Source organism: Semicossyphus pulcher, unplaced genomic scaffold (genome assembly GCF_022749685.1).
Source record: "Semicossyphus pulcher isolate SPU_LCO1_2020_fin unplaced genomic scaffold, fSemPul1.0.p SCAF_15, whole genome shotgun sequence".
In the NCBI taxonomy this organism is placed as follows: Eukaryota; Metazoa; Chordata; class Actinopteri; order Labriformes; family Labridae; genus Semicossyphus; species Semicossyphus pulcher.
The window spans coordinates 28,506,778-28,530,327 of NW_027211659.1; the positions used below are offsets into that span (position 1 = coordinate 28,506,778).

The window sequence follows — 23,550 nt, forward strand, 5'->3', positions numbered from 1 at the left end:
TGTTTAGTTTTGTTGATGTTCTGTTGGAGCAGCTGTGGAGACAGACTAATCAAGGTAGCTACAGTTGGCCGGTATGAGCAACTACAAAGTAAAAGCAAAACCACTGTTGGTCACATTAATGGTTAAATTAGAATTTATTTTATTTAATAAATTGCGGTTTTTTGCAAAATGTTGATTGTTCAGATTTATACCACCAATATGCTTGTACAATGGAAATATAGCTGCAGTTAGCTGCTGGTTAGCTCAGCTTAGCATAAAGACAGGAAACAGGAGAAATAGCTAGCCTGTTTTGTCCAACAGTAACAAAATCACAAATAAAAACATTAAATGTCGTGTGCCTGATTAATACAAAAACCAAAGTGTAAAGACTTTATTTTGACATTCAATGTGTCTTTATATGCTAAACTATTTCTTCACCAAGATTAATTGATGTGCCGACTCCAGTTAGCTCTCTAACTGCAAAGCTAACAGACTTCGGCTAGCCTACATATCTGTCAATAATCTAATAATCTAATCTAACTCTTAAGCAACAAGCATATATGTATATTTAGAATGCTTTAGACACACAACTCCAAACATATAACAAAATTCCCATTCAGCCTGGGCATTTGGGGCCCGTGATGGTCTGGGGCCGCTCAGAGCAGCTTCATGTTGCCTGTTTGGTAATCCAGTGATGTATGTGGAGGAAAACAAGTTATAGCAGGACAAGATGAAGAAATAGCAATGAAAAAGTTCTCTGTGAATTTAGATTTTTTAAATAAATATATATGAATTATTAAGATCACGAAAATTAATTAATGTAATTAATGTTATCATTAAGGTTTTGCTCTCTCTTCATTTCCTGATGAAATACTTTCAAGGAGACGTTTGAGGTAGGCTATCTGTATTTTACTATGTCACTACGTACATTTCTGTACTTTTCTCTCATCTTTGATTTTCAGTGAAATATTGAAGAGGTTTACCTGTTTAGACCGTAGTTATGTAAAGGTAGGTAGGTAAATAAGACCAGAGAAGTTTAAGGGACATGTATATGCTTTACCTTCAGATTGACTAACTTTGTTTTGTCTGTGTCAGCCATGTTGTTTGGGTTCTTTTGTTACCCACTGTGTTCATGATTGTTTGTTTCGTCAAAGGACTTTGTAAACTGATGTTTTTAAAGGTGCTATATAAATAAAGTTATTACTATTATGTTATCATATCAACAACAACATAATACAACAACAACATAATCATAGTGATATGATTTAAGTAAAAAGTAGCATGACATAAAAATACTCAAAGTACAATTCTTTGTACTTAAATAAACTGTAGTGTTGCAACTTTAACTAATACTTCTAAAGCCACAGCGTATACAGGAAATGTTGCCAGGTTTCGGTCTAATTAGCTTTTATTCTGAAGCAGAACCGGAAGTTCTACTGTAGACCCGTACCTAGCTTAACTGTCCGTGTTATCACAACAGATCAGACTTGGCCGGGGAGAAGTGCGTCTACTTCACTTCGGAGCAAATTCTCTCTGTTTATTTAAAAGGCTTTTTCATCGTTATTTTCAATTTTTTGAAGTTTGTCAGCGTTTTTTTCCAGGATGGTTAAAGTATCGTTTAACTCCGCGTTGGGACAGAAAGATGTGAAAAAGGACGCAGAAACTCTTATTCCCGAGGAGGACAAAGTGAGTAGAAAATGGCTAACAGAGCTAACGTTGAGTTAGCTTCCAGCTCGGTGCAAACAGACGCAGTTTGTTAAATCGCGCAGACTCATAATGCTGCTATTTAGCTTCACTTTAAGTATATTTAACTGTTTCTGGAACTTTTACTCTGTTGAAAGACACATCACTGGGATGTTTTAATACTTCCAGTGTGTTTTGGTAACGTTACGTAATTTGTGAGTTTAGCTACTTTCTCATGTTGCATTTAATGTCTTTGATAAACGTAATATTTTATAGTTTTGTGTTGCTAGTTTGGCTTCTTTGCTGGCTTTTTACATTCTAACATTTGTCGAGTACTTCTGTATCTTTGTCGTTATTTTTTGTGTATGGAGAAAGCATTTTAAGCCAACGCTTTTGCCAGGATTGGAAATGTAATGTGAGAAAACGCAATTGTATCTAAACAGGCAGCAACTAAATGTGTTCAGTGATTGTTGATTAAGTTTTGGTATCTTGTTATTGAGATAAGTTTTTTTTTCTCGCAGTGTTTCTTAAAAAAATAACACTTCAATAATTAAATTGAATACATTTCCGGCAGAATATTTATTGATTTCAGTGATACTCTTTATTTATAAACCACTTTTTTTAGATCCACAATGTTTTACAAAGTGCTTCACAGAGGCTGCAAAACTAAAAGATCATAAAGTTATTAGATATTAAAATAAAGTAGATATCAATACTAAGAATAAAGAATATAGCCGTTATCCTCCCTCTACACTTTATAAGTCATTTTTCTTTCTGTCTTCACCGTTTCATTTGCTCTGTCAGTCTTTTAGCTGCTTTCTTTCATCTTTGCTTCATTTAATTTGAAAGAAATGTTATATTACTTCTTGTCTTACTGCTGCTTTGTAAAATGCGTCACTGTTGTAAAAGAGATGCAAAATAGATGTAAGCTGTGGTTATCTTCTCTGCAAACACACAACACCCTGATCAACTGGAAATGAAGAGTGTGGTCTTTAAAGTAGAAAGAAGAACTGATACATTTGTGTTTTTCAGCCTCTGTGAGCTGCAGAGGAAGAGGAGACTTTGGTCTTCCAGGATTGAAATGTCTGCAGAAACTGGAGGTTTTAGTTTGTGTTTGCTGAAAGGAGTCAGCAGAATCCCAGCTGTGCATCTCTACATTTAGTGCGACATGTTAGAAAGTAAATGACAGTAATAAAGTGGATAATTCAGCCGCTGAGAGCTGAGGGGTGTTGTGTCTCTGGGTAAAGTCTGGTAAAAGTCTCCACCCTGCTGTGGAAGGAGTGCTTTCCGTGTGAGGAAGTTTGAGCAGTTTGTGGGCAGAAACATTTCAGCGTCTGTCGACCTGCACAGAGCCGCGCTGTGTGCACAGAGTGAGATGCAGCTGCTGAGGAGAACGCACACTTTGTTCGAGTTTAAGAGACAGAAAATGTGCACAAAAACAAAGCAGGATTGTAGATAAACATGTTATCTTGTGTTGGCCCTGTCTAATCTCTGGATCTGTTTGATGTGGTGTGTACTTCCCGTCTTCCTGTGTGGTTACTGCGGCTGCAGACGGTAAAATGTTAGCCCCGTTGGTTTCACCCCCCCTCTCCCTCTCTGATTTTCAGTGTGTGAGATCTTAATGTTTCCTTATGGGGAGGGACGCGGCTGCAGACACAGCAGATTCTTTACATGTTGTTTGGGGGGATTCTCGTGCACTTCTTGTAGTTGCTGTTTTCGAGCTTAAAGTGTTATTTGGGTATTTTTACAAGCGATGGTGAATAATCAGAGACCTGACAAACCAATTTATCACGATACCATATTATATTATTTGGATTTTAAATATTTTGCTCAGTTTTACCTGTTTTTAAAACACAAATAGAAAGAAAGAAAATATATCTGTTTAATATATTGTTCAGTGTTTTCATCTCATGTCATTTTATTGCAGCAACATGGCTTCACAACCCTGTTATAAAAACCTGGTTGAGTTTTACAGCTTGTACAAGCGTTCTGTTAATCAGCTGATTCACCAACACGAGGGTTGGACAGTAAATTACTGTAAAGCTAAAACTAAAAGAGGATGTCTTCATCTTCGTTTTGACCAACTTCCTGTCAATCCCGCTGACCTCTGCTGACCTCAAGTGAATAAACTTGACACCATCCAGCGGACTGAAAAAACATTTGTTTATTATGATTCGTGTGTGAGTTCCCCGGTCGATGTGTTCATTTCGAGCAGTGAAACAGGCTGTAATGGCTGCAACATAATCCTTGATGGGTCAAAGGTCGTCCACTAAAAGTCCACACCAGACTCCATTCATAAAAACAGTGATTTTACTCTCACAGAACACGGAGCTGCTGCTCTGTTTGTGTTATTGTTATGCACATTTATGGTGTTGGACTCAAGCTGACTGTTTAAGTAGCGATCACATGTAAACGGTTACCACACCACAATCTTTCAGAACGAGCTTCCTCTGGTCTCTTAGCCTGAACTGGTTTTTAGTTTCTCTTTGTTTCACTTCTGTCTCTCTTTCTCGTAATTTAAAAAAACAAACCTGCAGCTTCGCAGGAAGTATTTATTTAAATTCATATTTCATGAGTAAAGAAGGAAACAAACCAAATACTGTTCCTGTTTCTGGTCTTCTAACACGTCCTGCATCATCTCATGTTCATGAGCTCCACCAGTCCAATACTGATGTTGTGTCTCAGTCTTCAACGGGTCAAACTGGGCTCAAACCAATCAGCTAAAGCCTCTGCCGCCTCTCTGAGACATTTACAGAAACAAAAAATAGACCAAGCTAAACCTTTATGCTAAGTTTGTCGGCATGCTTAGTTTAGCTTCTGTCTGAGAGTGTGTTCACCCTGCAGCTCGGGAGCCTGACGGGGACGCAGCAGAGCGTAACTTCCTTTTATTTTAACAGCTCTTTGACAGCAGCGTTCACATCATTTGCTTCAGTAAAAGTAGTAATACTACAGTGTTGACGTCCTCTGTTACAAGCTAACTTCATACATTCAAAACTACTAAAATGAAAATAACAAAGTCGAACTCTCTGCAGAATGAGCTCGGCTGGCTGTACAGTTACAGATATTTAACATATGGTTTGGTTTAGCTGTGTCCTCTCAGATTAACCCATTAATTAATCATTGAGTTTGATCTGATCTGCTTTACTAAACTCACTTAGACTCTGTGTAAATGAACACTAACTCTCCTGCTGTCCGTCCGTCTGTGTGCTGATTCTGCACGGTCATACATCCAGACTTTAAAAGGCTTTCAGCCTCGTCTCTATCATCCTCGCCAGGTATGAAAAACAGCTGCAGCTCACGTGCAATGCGTCCTGGTCCGTGCACAGAGGAACCTCATATTTAAATATAAAGTGTTTGCCCTGATTGAGGCCGTGAACTTTTCAGTTTCTGTTATTTAAAACTCCAGGAAACATTAAAAACTCTCTGAAGCCTCCTTTTGCCTTCTTGTATGGTATGCAGCTTTATTATAACATTATTGATCAGTTGACACATTCTTATAACATATGCATAAAGAATAATGTACGGTCTATTTTTAATCACAGTAATAAAGGAGGATAACATATCAGCAAAACATTTGAGAACCTCTCAGCCACACATACTGAGATGGGAATTAAGTGATTGATTTGTCATTATTCATTTTCTGTCAAATATGAGCCAGTAAATGAGCAGCTTATTAACTTGACCTGCTGCTTGTTGTCTGTGCAGAAGTCCCATTGTAAAACAGTGTTAGCATGAGGAACACCTGAGCGTATCATTCAGTAACGCGTCACTCCGGCTGTCAGCTCCGTGTGCGGTGAAGATCCGATCAGAGGCTGAACCTGAGCTGCTCCCTGAGGCTGCCGCAGGAGGCGGGAGGCACACACGGAGCTGCAGGAGTGTGCGGCTCCTGCTGCAGGTTATCCTTCAGGCTGTCGGTGCATGAGGCGCAGGTTTGGGTGGAGTGTGCTGTAATGTGTGGAGCATCTCTGACTTCCTGCTGAAGCTAAATGTTCAGAGAGTCGTCAGATTCTTGGTATTTTTAATCGATCTAAGTCAAGTTAAAGTTAATCGTTTGCCCACACAGAGTTCCTCAGCAGCGAGGAGGAAGTAAGAAGCACACAATGAAGAAGGAAACTAAAACCAGAGTCATGTTTAAAACAAAAAGTCCCTAAAAATCCCCTTTTAAAGCATCTGAACAGAACAGTTCCTCCTTTACTGTTTCATGTCCAAACACTGGATCTGTTTGAGCTTTGGGTTGTTGACCAGACAGAACATTTAAAGACATCTGACATTTGTACTTCTTTACTTTTATGTGTTCATTACGTGACAACTGATCACAGTTTGAGTCTGTGGAGACGGCGGGACGATGATGGTTTAATATGAGCCGAAACACAGGACGGGGCTTTATTAAGACGCGCTGACTCTTACTGTGCCGATAAAGTTAGACTGAAACTTTACTTATACATGCGCGTGTCAACTAACCCTTAAAAAGCACTGATATATTTGGGAGGCGGTGCGAATAGGTTTTCTTTTTTATCTTTTAAATGATGACGGCCACATTGTTTTTGTTTGGAAGTCGGTCAGTTGATGAAGAAATCAGTTTTCACTGTCACAACAAACCTTTCACATTTATTTACACCTGTTTGGGGCTTTCTATTTAAGATGAAAGGTTTCCCACAAATCTAACAAACCACTTCCATCATTGAGTCTTTTTTCAGACAAAAATATCAAATATTTGAAGGTTAAAGGTCAAAGTTTTTCTGTGTCTGACCGTTAATGACATGAGTTACCATTTCCCTTCAGCTGAGCTCTCATCTGCTGACACACCATCAAAGTGTCTCTTTGGTCGGGGTGGTTGATACAGCAATATATCGTCGTCCTGACTCGTGCGATACACTTATCAACGCTAACAAATATCAATAGTTTAATTTACAAATGAACAGCTGATGTTGACTCACCGCGTCACCACGTCATGACTCTCACGGTGGCGCTTATGACGTGAAGGAGAATAACATGAACATGAACTGGCCGAAGAAGAAGTTCATCACAAATCATGATTTATCATCGAATGATTGATCGTCTTGCAATGTATCAATTATTGCAGAATCGCTGTTGTGATATTATCGTTATGGTGGCCCACGTACGTATCGTGAGTTACCCTGCAATCCCCCCTTCTTTAATGTGAAGAACGCTAAGCTAAGCTAACTGCAAGAAAGCAGCTGCAAGCTAACCTGCTAGCTTGACTGGCCTGTCGTGATCTTCCAGTTTTAGACGAGGACAGTAAAGTAAATATCTTGGATTGTAAGTTTTTGTTAACGTAACTTTGTTCTCTTGTTCAGACATTTTGATGATCTTTAATTTGCTTTTTACCAGATAGTTTTCAGATTCATTGAATGCAGTAATCATTTTCTGATGCCGGCACCACCGATAAAAGAAACATGGTTGAGTTATGATGTTTTGGCACGTGTGAATCATAAATGTTCAACATCATGCACTCATGAGAGGCCACAGAAAGCTGTGTGCACCACGCAGTCAGACTAACTGTGAGACTTCAGGCCCGAAGCAGCAACATTTCTGAGCTTTGATGTTGGTGGTCCTGGTTTGCATTGAATTGGTTTGTATTCTGAGTTCCTGTGTTCAGAGTGCTGTGGTCGATTCATGAGGTCACAGGTGCTCTACTCTCCATTTCTCTATTAGCAAAGGGTTTACAGTTGAAACGATCACTCAGTTAACTGATCAGTCAGTTAACTGATCTCATTTCAGCCACTCAGGTGAGCATGACCTACATTCTTCATCCTAAATGTTAAAATGAAGTGACTTCTGTGGCATCGGCACAGCTGGTTATTTGCAGACGTCTCGTTTGTCTCTGTGAGTCTGAAGTAGATGTTGAACTCTTTACCTGATGACAGAAGGAAAACTTAATCGTGATATTTATCAACATTGAAAATAAGTTTTCTCTCGTACTTCCTGTTGTTGTTTGTGTCGGCGTGTTGAAGCAGCAGCAGGCGATTCACTCAGAGATGGAAATGTAAAGTATTTCTGGCTATGGAAACTTCCTGTACGCAAACAGCACGGCCTCCTCTCCATGTGGCGGTACTTCTTCCTCTGTGGTAATGGGTAGCTTCCTTCAGATACACCTCTTTACCTGCCTTCGTACCCACATTAGCAGATTACAGCTCGGGCCTCTCCTCGCTCACGCCGCCCTCCTCCTGCGTGTCCTCTGCTCGTCGTCTTCGGCATGCGGCTGCTTGGAGAGGATTACGGTTTAATCAGTCAGATCGGGACTCAGCCGGGGAGCTTACGCAGCCTCCTGCAGGGCGCCGGCAGCTAAAACCCAACAAGAAGGAAGATTAACCAGGCCGAGGGTATAGACGTCCCCCCCCCCGCACTGCAGACACCCTTCACCCAGAGCAGAGCTGCAGAGCTGCTGCTGCTCAGAGCCTGAAACATACATAATGTGTTTTAAAGATGTTAATGTTGAACCTGCAGTGATGAGCTAAGAAACACAAAAAATCACACTCGGATGTAAGTGAAATATGAAGTATAAAGAGTATATTTAGTCAACAGTTAGTTCACCAACAGATCTTTCTTTTTTAGCTTTCAGTTTCAGAGCGCTTCTGACCGGCGCTTACTGTTGCTAGGTTACGAAAGTTTTCTGGTGGCACTGCCTCTCGTGGTAGAGACGGTTCAATCTCTTTAAATCGCTCTTCATGCTGAACATTTGATTTCAGGACATTTTCCACAGAAAGCATCAAAACGACGGACAGGAGTCGTGTCCTGGCGTCAGCAGCAGCTCTGGACCTGGAAATCTTACCCTCAAAAATACGAGTGTGGGTGCGTTAGCTTCTCCTCCGCCATCGTTGTTGACAAAGTTGATGCTGATTTGATTGGTCGGTGAGGGAGAAGTGACACTGACGAGTGCGGCGATGTTCTAAAAGGTGGACTATTTCCAACTGAGAGTGACAGAAGGCAGCTGACGCCGAGCTGTTGGTTTGAGTAGACGACGGGCGCGGCCAGCACACAAACAGCCATTAGTGAACACAAACCCTGACGGTACAAATTTGAGCTCTGGGAAATTTTACATGAAGAGATTAAATCTTATTTACAGTGACGGACTGGCTAAAGGCCAAGTTAAAGAAGAGTGTAGCGGTTAAGGGTTAGGTCACCTGCACATATCAGCATAATCATTTCAACACACCCAAAGCTTTCATGAAACCACAGCAAACACCACGTATGACCAAATATAGTGAAACAAAGCAGGTAAACAAGCAGGTTTGTAGCAGTGAAGATGAAAGTAACTGAGGATGAATGAGTTTAACAGCAGCTGCATGTGTCCGTCACAAAGTGAAGAGAAATGTGTGTAAATATAAATGTGTAAACATCGTCCTCAGCTTGTTTCAGTCTCCGGCTGCAGCCGACGGAAACAAAGGTTTTATTTCAGTAAATGTTGATTCGTCTACGATGTGTGGCAGAAAATAATCAGTATATGAATCGATAGTTAAAGTGATCGCCTCGTTTGTGTCTGCAGGTTTTTATCAAATTTGATCCCAATATCATCCCAAAATATTCCTGAACCAGGTTTTATCTTTATCTTGTTTTTTGTTACCATTTTCAGTTTGATCAATGTGACCTCGTTCATTTCACTTCCTGTTTTTTAACCTGCAGTTTAGCTTGTCCGGGTCGTGTCAGGTCGGTTTAATGACTAAAAAAAGAGATCAGTTTAAGTTTCCGTTTTATCTTTTATACTTTGACGATTAGAATCGGGACATTTCTTCTTCTTCGCACCGGGCCGATGTCTTTGTTCGTCCGTGTAATGTCGCACAGATCTGAATGAGATACTCGACCCACAGAGCCCGCTCAGAGCGGGGGATGGAGTTTCACGTGTCAGCTGACAGACTGAAACTCAAGCTCGGGCCTGACACTGATACTCACCTGTCCCCACACACACACACACACACACACACACACACACACACACACACACACACAGAGGCTGCTCTCAGGTGAGCAGGTGCTCAGGACTCTGCAGCTGATCCCATTAAGACATTAAACTCAACACTGAAGCTTGATCAGGGTCAGAGTGGTCACTGACTGACAAAGTGTAATAATCCTCAGTCATTAAACGACATCGTTACATCCAGGGAATAAAATGATGTGATCGATGACATGAAACTTCACCGACACACAAAATACTGAAAAACAATCTAAAGCAGCGAGAGAGCGGGACACAGAGGGAAGCCAACTGTCTGATTTAAAATGACAGAGAAAGACCGAAACTTTGACGTCAGTGTTTCAAACAAAGAAATGATTTTTAACAGCAACGTTAATAAATCCATGATAATAATAAATCCATATTTAAATGAAGTCCTAAATATTAGCAGATAAATGATTAGTTGATAATGTGTCCAGTTGTCGTCACTCTGAAACCACGACCTCATCGTGGTTCTTTATATTTCAGGATTCCTGTCTTACTGTTTTCTCCTTCATTTACTCTTGTTGTGAATATTTTTGAGTCTTTAGGCAGGTCGTCGAGAACATTTAGCAAGTTAAGCTGAATTATCTTTTATACCCCAAAATAAATTGATTCAGAAAGAACAGTTTTTTGCAGCTTTAAGAATCAGTGAATGACTCTCCCGGCCCTGCTGTCCCGTCCCCATAGTAGTGCCTGTGAAAATATGGCATTAGAAAGATCACACGCCCAAAGTTGAACTCTCACAACATGCTGGCTCTCACAGAACCTCTGCTTTCACACAGCTGCAGCTCAACATGACCCGACCTGTAGTCATTCTCCTTTAATGCTCTTTAATCTGCCCATGTGACAGGCAGGTTCGTTTGAGTGACTTGTACTGCACAAGAGAAGAGACGACGTTTAACGTAACTGCTTACTGCTGACGATGAATCAGCAAACATCGTGTGTGTTCTTCAGGGTACAATTCACACAGATCACACATTATTTGGAGCACACCTCTGAATACTGTACAGATTTATTCAGAGAGAAAGTCCCACCTCACCTCTCTTTAAGACCAACACCACATTGTTGAAAATACAACTCCCATAATCCTCTTTGATACGATGCATCCAACTAAAACAAAGCACATCAGATAATCCAGCCTTTAAACATGTTGAATATCAGGAACATGCACACATGAGAGGCCGTAAATACTTAATGAAGTGTGAAATGTTAGCTTGTTGTGGCTGGTTGGTTTAGTTTAAAGACTCTGCTGAAGTCTGACTGTTTCAAACCTCCAGCAGACTTTAAACCTGCAGCTCGGACGTCTTTTCATTAGAGCCAAAAAGAGACCAACACAGGACCTGAGAGTAGAGCTGAGTCATCTGCAGAGGATAAACACACAAAGAGGAGTGGGACAGAGGTTGCCTGGGAACAAAACAGGAAGTGGAAGGAAGCAGCAGAGATACAGAACGGATGAAGTCATGAGAATCAGTTCCTGGATGTTAAACTTGAGAAGATCAACCTGAAATATCTTCGTTAGAGCCGAAACAATCACTCGATCAACAGCTATCGATCACCAGTTTGCTTACAAAAAGCAGAATATTTGCTGGTTCAAACTTCTCCCATGTGAGGATCTGATGCTTTTGTCACATATGAACATGAATAATGACCTTTGGACTGATGGCCAGATAAAGGGGCAATATAAGTAGGCCTCATTGGGCTCTTTAATCAATTAAAACCGGTAAGATAAGCAGGAAACATATGGGAAACGAAAGTTAGTTGCAGCTCCGATCTGCAGAGAAAGCTTTAGTTTGCACAAAGTTGCATAATTATGAAAGTTTGATATTCAACCAGAGCTGAATGTGTTCGTCACCTGATCAAAGAACAGATAAAAACACGTTGTATGTCAGGCTGCACGTTTACGGACAAAATGATCATCACGATTATTTATTCATTTAAGGGACATTTTTTATTGTACTTCCATCATGTGCTGCGTTCCAGCTCTTTTCTGCTTAAAACTCAGACTTAAAATCAGGTTCTTCACCTGAGTGTGGTGCATCATGGGTAATGTAAGAGTGTCTGTGGGAGCTGGGTGGATCGGGTGTCTCTGTGCAGCGTCTCTGTTCTGGATGTCTGACGTGACGCTGGAGGACGGGGAGCAGCTCGTTCTCCCTCTCGGCCTTCACACACTCATCATGCTGCACTTTGTTCTTTCAGCTGCTTCAACAAGTTAGTCGTGTTGCTTTGCGGCGCAGACGCAGGGGTCATGACCTCTCTGCTGGTTATTGTTTCTTCTTCACATCACTTAAACCTGAAACACCTCCAAACAAGCGCTGACGAGCCGCTTCAGGGGACCAGCTCTTCGTCTTCTGTTCAGACGTTTGACTTTAGTTTCTCCGACCGTCTCTGTTGTTTACTCTTCACTCTAACCTGCTGCTGAGAGGTCGGCGCTCATCACATGACCTGCCAGCTCCCCCCAAAGTGAAGCCCAAAGCTCTCCATCGCCCCCTGGGGGAGGGGCTGTTAGTTTAGGGAGCGCTTGGTTTGATCTGCAGCAGAGTTTTCTACGGGCGGAGCTTTTTAAACATTCTCTGGATTTATGTCATTAAATATAATATCTTAATGTCAGTTGGATAAAAAGACATTTGAAGGTTTTTAAGAGGTTAAATCTTTTTAACACAATTATTTCCTTTTTCTTGATGTGTCAAACATGATACAGATGTAAGTTTCAAACAGCGTCCACGTCTGTTGGGCAAAAATCAGTGATGGGAAAAATGTTTGTTTTTTTAAAGTAGATATATGAAATGAATCAAACATTTTTTATCCCTGAGTTTGTTTGTGACGTACTTGTTCTGCTCTGAGAGACGTCCACATACTTCGCTGTGTTGACATACGAGTGTGTTAATGGTGGTGTGTGTGTTGTAGTTATGAAAAGGCATGAAGGCCTGTCAGATCTTGTTGGAGATTTTTGTCGCAGGAAGTTCACCTCGTCAGAATCCAGAGCTGTTACTTCACCGTTTCCCACAGGAGGAGAGTTCACACGTGACGGCTGCTTTCAGTGATGAAATTACAACCTGACGATGACTCAAAACAAACCACCGTCTGTGTTTCAACATTAAGGACTAATAAGAAATGAACTGCTTAGTATTGATATTTATTTGCTTTAGACAGTTAACATGTCACAAATTACAGTTCACACACTTACAGCTGTGTTTGATGGTGTAAACAGGAAGTAGAATGTCTTCTGTGCGGTTTGTTGCTAAGTTACAGAAAATACTGCCCTAAACGTCCCGCCCCTTCCTCCGCCCGACACACACCTTTACCTCGTGTCCTTGGCGTGTTGGAGCGCTCAGGTGTCCATGTTGGAGCCCTCAGGTGTCCTTGCCCTGTTGGAGCCCTCAGGTGCAAATAACTAATTGAAAATAAACTTGTCAGAAAAATGAACACTTGGACATAAATCAGCATGATAAGAACTAACTATAATGACACAAACCATGCTGGAGAAAAATGTATTTGACGTGTATTTTGATTTTATAGTTTGACTCATGTCCCATCTGTTAACATGGAGGAGGCGGCTTTATGAGCTATACTGCAGCCAGTCAGCAGGGGGCGACAGAGAGGGTTTGGCTTCACGTTGGGGAGCTGCACCTCCTGTCGTTGTAGAAAGCCTCTGAGCTGAGCTGTTTAATATTCTCATGTGTCTCTTGTTGGTGCAGTACATGGAGTCTCCCTCTTCTTATGTCTGTCTTGTTTATCCGTCAGTTCCTCTTTTCTTCCCTTAAAGTGAAAAGGCGAGTGAGTGATGTGAACAAACGTCGGCTTTCAGCTGATGGAGAAAAGCCTCAGGAGCCCGCGTCCGCCTGTCAAACACTCCAACCGCCAGCACGAGTGTTAGCTGCTCTCTAAACACCCTCACTTCCTCTTTAGTTCTCACACCAGGTTCCTTTTTTCTCAACGCTTCTCTTCTCTCGGCCGGTTTATCACCTTTCAGAAAAGCGTTGAACAACATGCGAGGAGTTCTGTCTCGGTTTTCGTTTCAGACAAACATCAGTCGCCTCCTGCACCCCGAGCGCTCGCTCTTTATTTATACTTCTGACCAAGAAAGGCCGACTCGTGAACCTCATTTATCCGCTCGTAAAGGCTGAACTGCATCGCCCTGTAAATACACATATGAATGTCAAACTGCTGATTTTGTTTTATGCAGACCGACTTTAAGCAGTTCATCATAAAATCTCTGTGTGATTCTCTCACGTGTTTCTGCTCTTATCATGGTGAATTGTTAAAGCCCTCTGGTTGGTTTGTTTTGGTCGGACAGAATCTCTGTGGGAGTTGAGGGTGTTTTTTCTCAGTTCTGTATAATCCCTTTTTAACCATCAAAACAGAAGTAGGTTTAGGAGAAGTGTGTTAAAGCAAACAGTGAAATGCTCCGTCAGAGTTTCTCTAACTGAAACCACAGCTTCTGTTTTTAGGCTCCACAGCAGTTTAACAGAGCGGGTAACCGACCGCGGAGCGTCAGAGCTCCACGATGCTGCGTTCGTGTCTCAGACCAGTTTATCCTCCGAGTCTGAAGAAGCTTTCTGCCTTCAGCAGCAGGAGGTGAATCAGGAGACATGTCGGGACTCGCTCTGAAAGAGTCTTTATCCTCCTGGCCAGAGTCCACACACTCATGTTTGTCTGACGATAAGCTCGGTGTTCTTCTTGCACTGTTGAATATTTACCCACAATCCTCCTCTCCGCTCGGCTCAGAGTTTGTCCCAGAGCTTGTTCATGTGCAAACACACACCACAGTGATGCGTCTTTAGAGAGCTGCTTTTGTGTTAAAAAAACACTTCTACATAATGATATCAGAATATTAGCTCCATGAAGATAAGGCAAAGAAAAGCAGCATGTCTGACATTTCAGGACGTTTGATAATGAAACGTTTCTTTAACACAACATAAAAAAAAAGAAATCAAGTAAAACCTGATTAATGAGAATATGTAATGTTTCAGTTACAGTTCACTTCATGCTGTAGTGCTGGATTCATTCTGTTTGGATCGTTAAAGGTGTTAAAGGTCCTGATAAGTTCTATATGAGGATCAAATCTTTCCTGGTATCATAACTATGGGCGGGAATCTCAGGCTGACTCAGGACACGCGATAACAATAATATCACGATTCAGCGATTCTGCGGTTATTGATATATAGCACGACAGTGATGATGATAGGAGGAGTCATGAAGTAGTGACACGCTGGGAGTCCCAGGGAAATCTGTTAGAGCGCCAAATATTTGTAAATTAAAATATCGGTATTTGTTGCCAGCCTTTCGATAATTGTAGGACGACGATATATTGCCGTATCTTATTTTGTCCCCCCCTAATCGTAACAGTCACACTGTTGTTGCCCATACTAACCTGGTAATCACACTTTATTTCATGTAGTAGTTTATTTTGTGTCAGTATTAAATAACCAGAAACACACGGAGGTCTCACACCAATTACAAATAAAAAGCTGAGAGCGATGAAATAGAAATGAAACACAAGGTTAGAGACAGAAAGGCTCTGGCTGAAGCTCGTTATAACAACATTAAAGGCAAAATTCAAACAACACTTAAAATCGTTTTGTACAGAAAAATCGAGACTCAAACGAGCATTAAAGACTTTTCCTAAATATCTTTATTTGTTCATCCCCTTGTTTTTAAACATTTTATAAATGTACAACGTGAGCTACACATTTTAAATTCCTTTACATTTAAGGTTATTAATTAACAACAGATGTAAGTGTAGTTTAAAGGCTCGTTTACATCAGCAGTTCATGTTTCCTCATGTTGTCAGAAAGACGTGAATAAGAAAACACCTGTCCTGAATATGTTGCATGTTGACCTGCTTCTTTCAGCTGCAGCTCAGCGCTCTGCGGTCAGATTAATGTGGACGTGTGCTTTGATCTTTGCATTTACATGTTAGAAACACTCTCAGCTGAAGTCATCTGAAGTCAGACTCCGGCATCAAGGTGCTTTTGTCTGTAAAGAATCTGCCAAAGGGAGGAGTAAATGTGGAGAAATACTCGAGTGATTGGATGAATCTGATGAACATGGCGGCAGGTCGATGTTGAATGTGTTTTAGAAGCTGTCTCGTCTCGTCTGATCGGCCGTCTTCTTCTTCTCTCTCCAGCAGGATGTGGAGGCAGCTCTGGTGGTGCGTCACCAGTCCCGGGCCTGGTGCTGGTGCATGTGTCTGGGCGTGGCGCTCATGCTGTCTGGCGTGGTGGTGGGAGGAGCTTACCTGTACCGCTACTACATCATGGAGGTGAGCAGGCAGCACGGACAAGAGTGGGACAGTTCCTCCTACGACAGTGAGGTAAACTGAACCGCAGTCAGACATCAGAAGGGAACAGTTAAAGCAGATTATTACACGTAAAGTTTTAGTGTCAGTCCCAGAAAATGTCTCTATATTAAATATTGTTAAAGCAGAATGTGACAAAAAGACTCTCACATTCCTGAAAGTCTGAATCAACACATTATTCACGCCTGTGTTTGAGGCAGTTGGATGAAAAAGAACAAAACTATAAATCACATCATGCAGCAGAAAATGACCCGACAGGTTGGAGCAGGTAAACTGCTGTGAGCCGTTTTATTATGTCGATGCTAACTCCACCTTAATGGGCAGGTTCCATTCGTCTGAATGATAAACAGACCAAACCTTAGAACTGCAGGGAGGTTAATAACTGCCAGCAGAGTCCAAGAGACGCAGGCGGAAACAGGCAGAGCAGAAAACTCCTCTGAGAGAGTCGTTGTAACGTCTACACTTCTCAGGGTCGCGGCCCGCCCACATATATTAACAGCCAAACAGAATAATGTGTGTATATTTGGAGACCCATTTAGCATTTTCTTTTTTCTAACCATCCGAGAGAACAACTCCCCTCGCTCCGGCCCCTCCCCCACCTGTCCGTTCTGATATCACGAGGAGGTTTCACCTACTGAAAGTCACACATGCTCTGCAAAGAGCCAGAGAGACTAACAGAAGACCTGCAAACCTGGATATTATTTAGGGCTGACCCGAATGCCTAGAAGCTTCCAAGCTTCACTCGTTGCCATGGTAACCAACGACAAAATTCAGTATTTGAATTTTTTCAATTTTTAACCCCAGACGTGAGGAGACGAGCAGATATGACAGACCTGTGTGTTTCTCATGCTCTCTACCTGGCTCTGTAAGGTCGCCGCATGCTGTGAATGACACAAGCAGGAGCTGTAACCTGCGATCAGTTCATCATAGTTCATAATAACGCAGCGTGGGGAGGACACACACACGTCATAACATGTCAGAGCTGTCGAGGAGCGTTCCTGCGGCACGGAAGCACAAAGCGTGCGCAGTGTAGAGAAACAGCGTGTGCTTCTCACACTCACCATACGATACGATACGATGCTATACACGATACCTGGCCCACGATAAAGATCATATCACAATACAGCGATTCTGCGATAATTGATATACTGCAGGACAATCGTATAATGATTCATCACGATGTCTGATTAACTGAAGAATACAAAATGCCCCTAACAAGGTGAAGTGCAGGACAGTGCAGTGAACACTAAGACACATAAGATGTGAAATAGAACCAAATAAATGATATAAATAATATTTATATAGAATATGTTCACATGATCTCTTCGGTGTATGTAGCAGCTGTATATTTTGTACAGGTGCAGCCTGATGCCAAAGAAGTCATCAGTATAAAACACAGAGACACGAGGCAGTGAGTGACAGGGCAGGGTGAGAGTCTGTGAGAGGCTGATGTTCATAGAACTCAAGACAATAAACTTTTGTTGGATCTCTGCCGATAAAGTTTGTCTTTGTACTGAATGAAATGAGTCAGGTCTTCAGGTATGGAGCTGTTCTCAGCTTTTAAACAGCATCACACATAAAGCCTCTACTGCACCCATAACCTGTTCTCTGTCTCTTCTTCTCGTCTCTGCAGGGGGACGAGGTGTATTTCTGCGGGGTGAACTACCGCGAGGAAGACTACATGATCCACGAGGAAGACGAGGTATGACTCTGTTCAAAACAATGCTCTTTTCTTCCAGCCAGTCGGACAGCAGAGGAGAGTTTCGCTTCCTGCTGCTTATCAGGTTAAAAGCACACGTGAGGGTTTGGAGTGTTTTTCACTCCAGCTTAATGAATCAATACACACTGAGTCACTGATTGATTTATGGCACGAGTTACTGAGTGACTTTGTGACCTCAGCCTGAACTCGCAGCACAACACTGCATTAAAGTCTTTACACCAATCTTTAGTTTAGATTAAACAGGAACGTTTTAATTTTAACTGTTCAGTCAACACTTTCCTACATTTAATCTCCAGCTCTATCCACGTGACACACATCAGAGCAGTTACTGTCAATCAATAATTCACCCTGTATTTTAATTTGAGAAGCTGATTTACAATGACGATAACACTAGGAAATAAAATCAAATAATTCTGATTAAATCATTAAATTCTGCTCAGAGAAAATCTTTGGCTTTTAACCCAAAACATCTGAAGACAACCTCAGGCTTTAACAAAATGTGACACTTTTTTAGTGCAAAAAATAAATTGAGGAAATGAGAAATTAACCCGCAAATTCATCAATAATTAAAATATCTTAAAAACAGCCCAAGAAAAGCAAAGTTGCAAACTTAATGATCGTTTTGGACGATTCCTCGGCTCCAGTTGGTTTTATATTGTTTGAAATATTCAGATGTCTGAAACAGCAGAATGTTTGATGTGACTTAGTTTAAATATTTTCTAGTAAATGGAACAAAACTCTGTTTGTTGTGGTCTTTAACAGCTGCAGTAGTTTGGTTCAGATTGCTGAGATTTATTCAGCGTTTAAACGCTGCCTCTAACTGACTGAATGGGTCCTTTGATGAACTGGTTTGATGAACTGGCTGATCTGGTTCGCAGGTGGAGGTGGAGCTTCCGAACCAATTCCACCTGCGGCAGCTGGAGGAGAGGATCCGCGTGCTAGAGAGGGAGCAGGTGGAGCTCATCAACGTCCCCGTGCCCGAGTTCGACGACGGAGACCCCGCAGACATCGTCCATGACTTCCAGAGGGTGAGACGACGAAGCCCCGCCCACAATCTGACATCACAGCTCGTCAGCTGTTTCCTGTTTGAATAATTTATTAAAAGTCCAAATGTGATGTGTAAACAACATCTTAGGAAAGGAAGATTAGAGGATCTTAAAATAAGAGCAGCTGTCAGTGACACTCTTCCTGTGGATTTTTCAAAATAAAAGCCTCCAAATTTTAGACAGGATGGAAGACTTTTACAGCAAAGTTTTGAGCTGCATTAATAGATAAAGAAATGTGAAAAAAAAAATTTTATCATAACAAAAAGCTGCAGAAGTTTCTGGTTTTATTTAGTGGGGGGGATTTGGTATTAAAGCCTGTCTCTAATATCAGCCTGTTCCAAATAAATCAGAATGTCTCGTGTTTATATTTGAAGAGAAATGAGGGTTATATTTTAATTAGAAGAAGAATGCAGATTTGGAACTAGCTGCTCTGTTGGTGTGTAAACGTCTCTTCTCTCTCAGAGGCTGACCGCCTACCTGGATCTGAGTCTGAACAAGTGCTACGTCATCCCCCTGAACACCTCAGTCGTCATGCCTCCAAGAGACTTCCTGGAGCTGCTCGTAAACGTCAAGGTAAACACTAATGGTCACTAAATCAACCCCCGGAAACAGAAAACAATACACACAAAAACAATTACACCAACGGGATCAACAAGAGGGGAAGATGAAGTCATTTATTGCCCATGCTTAAAATAAATGAATCTTAAGAGTCTTTAAGAAGCAGCTTGAACTCTTCTGTTGATATTATTTGTTTGGTGAAATGTGTGTGTGTGTTCCTCCCTCTGCTCAGGCCGGCACCTACCTGCCCCAGTCTTACCTGATCCATGAAGAGATGATTGTGACCGAGCGCCTGGAGCACGTCGACCAGCTCGGATACTTCATCTACAACCTGTGCCGCGGCAAAGACACCTTCAAGCTGCAGCGCAGAGACAGGATTCTGGGTAAGCGCAGGAAGTCCTCTTTTGTTTCTTCAATAATTCTGCATTAAAACTGTTCAAACCGAGTCACACAAGCATCAAGTCTGTTGATACGCTGCAGTCAGTAAATAAACTGCGCAGCTGCAACACACTTTGGTGAACCTGGACGTGGGGGTTTCCCCTTGACCAAGCGTTTGATTTCAGTTTTGAATACGTACAACAAACCTGAGTCTGCATGAAAGCAGTCTGAGCACCAGAGATGCTTCAGTGTTCCAGAGGCCATGTTTTTCCTTAGCTACCTGTTGAGCTTCACAGGGACTCTAACACCTGAGCTGCGTTTCCTCCCTGAAAGCAGCGTGTTAATCCCTTCTCATCGTCTTACAGGTATGCAGAAGCGTGAAGCTTTGAACTGCCACAAGATTCGTCACTTCGAGGCCATGGTTGTGGTGGAGACTCTGATCTGTGAGCCTTAAGAGGCCTCGGCGCCTCACACCTGCTCTTAAAGTCACTGGCGTGCAGTGAGATTTGTGTTGTTAACCCTCACCTGTCTCCTTTTTTCTATCTTTTACTTCAGGTAGTTTGAGTGCGTGAGAGGAGTGAAATGTGAAGCTGATTGATTGTGAAAAAAAAGGAGATGACTCATGTATTTTTCCACTTTTCTGTACGGGGATCTCTTTTAATCTTTTTTAGACTTTTTTAGACAATAACTAGCTAAAGGTCGGCTACAGTAAATTATTTTAATCAAAATAATTACAGTTATAGCATGAGCGTTTATTTCATAGATGATTTCATAGATTTGTTTTTCAATCCAAGAAAAAGGGCGACTTTTGTAAGCGATGAGTCCAGGGAGACGTTTTGTTTTGTACTTTGTCTGCTGTAGCGATTAAAACACTGCTCCTGTTCTTTCTTAACTGGAAATGATCTTTATGTAAGAGTGTGGACATTTGCTTCTCCTGTTTAGCTTTAAGATAAGTACAACTCACAGCAGAGAGGGTTCACAGTGACACACACACACTTAGGTTAAAATCTTTTTCACAAGGGATGTCTATCTTTTTTTGAATGTGTAATTTTTTGGATAACTCTTCTTGTACTAATTTGTGTATATAATCTCTTTAAAGATATGAACAGACCAACACAATAAACAAAACAGAAAAAACAACTGTTGTGTCGTCTGTCACTTCTTATGTGGACATTTTTAATCTTCTACATCAGACCGTCCAGAATGTGTCCTCATCTCCATATGTAAACAACATAACATTTTTACTCTATGATATCTACTATTACTATTATACTGTTGTGTATAGTGATCAGAAAACATGCATGCTTTCACTCTTAACTAAGATGTTCAACATGATAAAGGTTACGCCTGCTTGTCATCAGAAGGCTACACTGGAGGACCCAGTGATGAGCGGCAGGGGGGAAATCGCCCCTGAAAGAAGTGCAGCAAAATTGGCTGCTGGATGCACATTTGATAGATAAAACATGATCAGGTGTCCTACATGGAGACCATCCATCCGTCCATCCCTCATCTGCACCGCTTGTCCTGTTTGGGGTCCCAACGGGGCTGGAGCCTACGGGGAATTTAGAGCCACCAGTGAACCTAACGAGCATGTCTTTGGACTGTGGGAGGAAGACGGGGTACCCGGAGGGAACCCACGCATGCACGGATGAATATGCAGACTCCACACAGAAAGGCCCACTACGTCTGAACCGGGATTCAAACCAGGAACCGTCCAGCTGTGTGGCTGTGAGCTGTGCAGCCCATACATGGAGACCGCGATTCCAGTAGTGAAAGTGTAACAGCGCGCCCTTTCAGTGAAGAAAACGTTTTAAAGTCTCCTCCAGTGGAGATGACATCATAAAGTACCCTTCAGGGTGCTGCTCCAGAGGAGAACGTGTAAAATGGCCCAAAGGTTGCTCTTGATAAGAGACAACATCTAAATATGCTCTCTACGGTGCCCGACTTGTGGAGAAGACATGACAAAGTGTTAAATTGTCCTTCATGGTGCTTTAAAGTGGAGAAATGTGAAAAGTGCCCTCCAGTGTTCCCTTAAATTGGAGGAGGTGCCATCAAGGTTGAATTATGAGTAAACAAAACATGATCAAATGTTCCTCCAGGACGCCCTTCAGCTGAAAAAACATGGACACAATGCCGTCATTGTGCGTTTCCTGAGGAGAAGCCCGGATATAGAGCCCTGCCAGGGATTGAGACATAGAGAACACTCTAAGTTGCTCCCACATTAGAGATAATGTGAAGTTTTCTCCAGGGTGCTGTTTTAGTGGAGAAGAACATGCAAAATTGCACACCAGGATGCAGACCAATGTGCCATTCAAGTGGAGCAACAGGTCAAAGTTCACTTCAGGATGTCCTCTCAGGGAGACACATGTCAAAGTGCCATCAGAGGAGAAATAAACACCACACAGCTCCCTTCCAGTGGAGATGTTGTGATGCAGTGTTATACAGGCTGCTCTTACTGCTAGAAAACAGCTTGTGCCAGCCTAGCAGGTAAGTAGGTTGTAAGAATGTTAGCATGCTGATGTTAGCATTTAGCTCTTGGAGCTGCTAGCATGGCTGTAGATTCTTGTTTCCTTTGCCCTCTCCGTCCCCAGGTTGGTTTACTTTGATCTCACGTCTTCCTGTGAATTGTGTGATGGACAGGAAGTGGTTCAAATCACATGACCACTTCCTGCACATAACATGGGCACAGTATATGAGCGCAGGGTGTTTTTAAGTGATGATAGGAACTTTATTTTAATTCAAACAGTGTGCAGGATGCAGTGCTCGCTCTGAGTCGTCTGTTTGGAAAGAGTGAACATTTTTAAGAATATTTTTAGATGACTTTAACAACGATACGTAAAGAAGAGAAAACTTCTTTACTTCATTACCTTTGACCTGTCATGGAGTATTTTACATGGCTGTACTGGTGCTGTGACTGCAGTATGGGACATGTTTATTTGTACTTGGTGCCTGTGCTGTGTCATCATGTGACTTTGTGTCTGCAGCCGTCACCTCAGCGGACTGACACTGGATCAGGTGTCACAGCGGGCGCTCTGCCTGCATGTTATTTGATCACAGTGGAAATTTGTCCTTGATTAAAGCACTAATCAGAGGGACCTCGCCCAGGGGCATGATGGGAAATGGGCCAGGTGGGTAGCTGGTGAGTGTCACCTTGAGGGATCATGAGAGTGGATGTTAGAGACTCCTGCTACAGACTGAAGTACTGTGCCTCAGAACTGTTTTTAATGACTGTTTCTACTTGAACATTAACGTTGACTCCATGATTATCTGACAGGTGAAGTTTCTGGTTCCTTTGCTAGTTAATATTTTGATCCAAAACGTGATCAGTTTATAAAGTAAACCTATCATACATGCTGTGTGTAATACTTTCCTTATATCAGAGTGCTTTCAAACTCTGATATTAAAACGTCCATCCATCCATCATCTATACCACTTATCCTGGTCAGGGTCACAGGGGCCTGGAGCCTATCCCAGCTGTCATTGGCTGAGAGGCGGGGTTACACCTGGACAGGTCACCAGTTAATCACAGGGCTGACAACCTTTCACGCTCACATTCACACCTACGGGCAATTTAGAGTCACCAATGAACCTAACGAGCATGTGTTTGGACTGTGGGAGGAAGCCGGAGTACCTGGAGGGGTCAGGTGGTCTCTCCATCCTCCAAACTGAAATATCTCAACTACTGGATGGATCGTATCAAAGTCTGTGGCCGTCATTCATTATCTCCAAACTCTCTGACTTTTAATAACTACTTTACATATACAGATATAAGTAGTCAGACCATCTGTAACTGTCACAGCAGCCTTTTTTGCTGTATATTAAGTACTTCAAATCTTGTCACTTATAAGTACATTAACTTGATTCATATTCGCTGCTTTCCACCATGAGACATTCCTCGTAACGTGAACCTCCGACTCTGATTCTGATTTTGGACTTT

General features: G+C 42.0%; 1 protein-coding gene across 4 annotated transcripts; it reads left to right on the top strand.

Annotated features, from left to right (window-relative positions):
* The first annotated feature begins 1,454 nt into the window (after nt 1-1,454).
* Nucleotides 1,455-20,753, top strand: LOC138592509 (integral membrane protein 2B-like). Of its 4 annotated transcripts, none has more exons than XM_069663334.1 (7): nt 1,455-1,665; nt 15,741-15,926; nt 17,545-17,613; nt 18,510-18,659; nt 19,140-19,250; nt 19,468-19,618; nt 19,979-20,753. In XM_069663334.1, the coding sequence occupies exons 1-7, from the start codon at nt 1,582-1,584 to the stop codon at nt 20,065-20,067; spliced, it is 840 nt and encodes a 279-aa protein (XP_069519435.1). In that variant the 5' UTR covers nt 1,455-1,581; the 3' UTR covers nt 20,068-20,753. The 4 variants fall into 4 exon arrangements, with proteins under 4 accessions (XP_069519435.1, XP_069519437.1, XP_069519436.1 ...); XM_069663336.1 differs by having other exon boundaries at nt 15,741-15,875; XM_069663335.1 differs by having other exon boundaries at nt 15,744-15,926.
* Nucleotides 20,754-23,550: the final 2,797 nt, after the last annotated feature.

Excerpts from the sequence above, each read along its gene's own strand:
- LOC138592509 (XM_069663334.1), top strand. The coding sequence starts at position 1,582 with ATGGTTAAAGTATCGTTTAACTCCGCGTTGGGACAGAAAGATGTGAAA. Across the intron at positions 17,614-18,509 it reads TGATCCACGAGGAAGACGAG|GTGGAGGTGGAGCTTCCGAA; the intron begins GTATGACTCTGT and ends TCTGGTTCGCAG. Across the intron at positions 19,251-19,467 it reads AGCTGCTCGTAAACGTCAAG|GCCGGCACCTACCTGCCCCA; the intron begins GTAAACACTAAT and ends CCCTCTGCTCAG.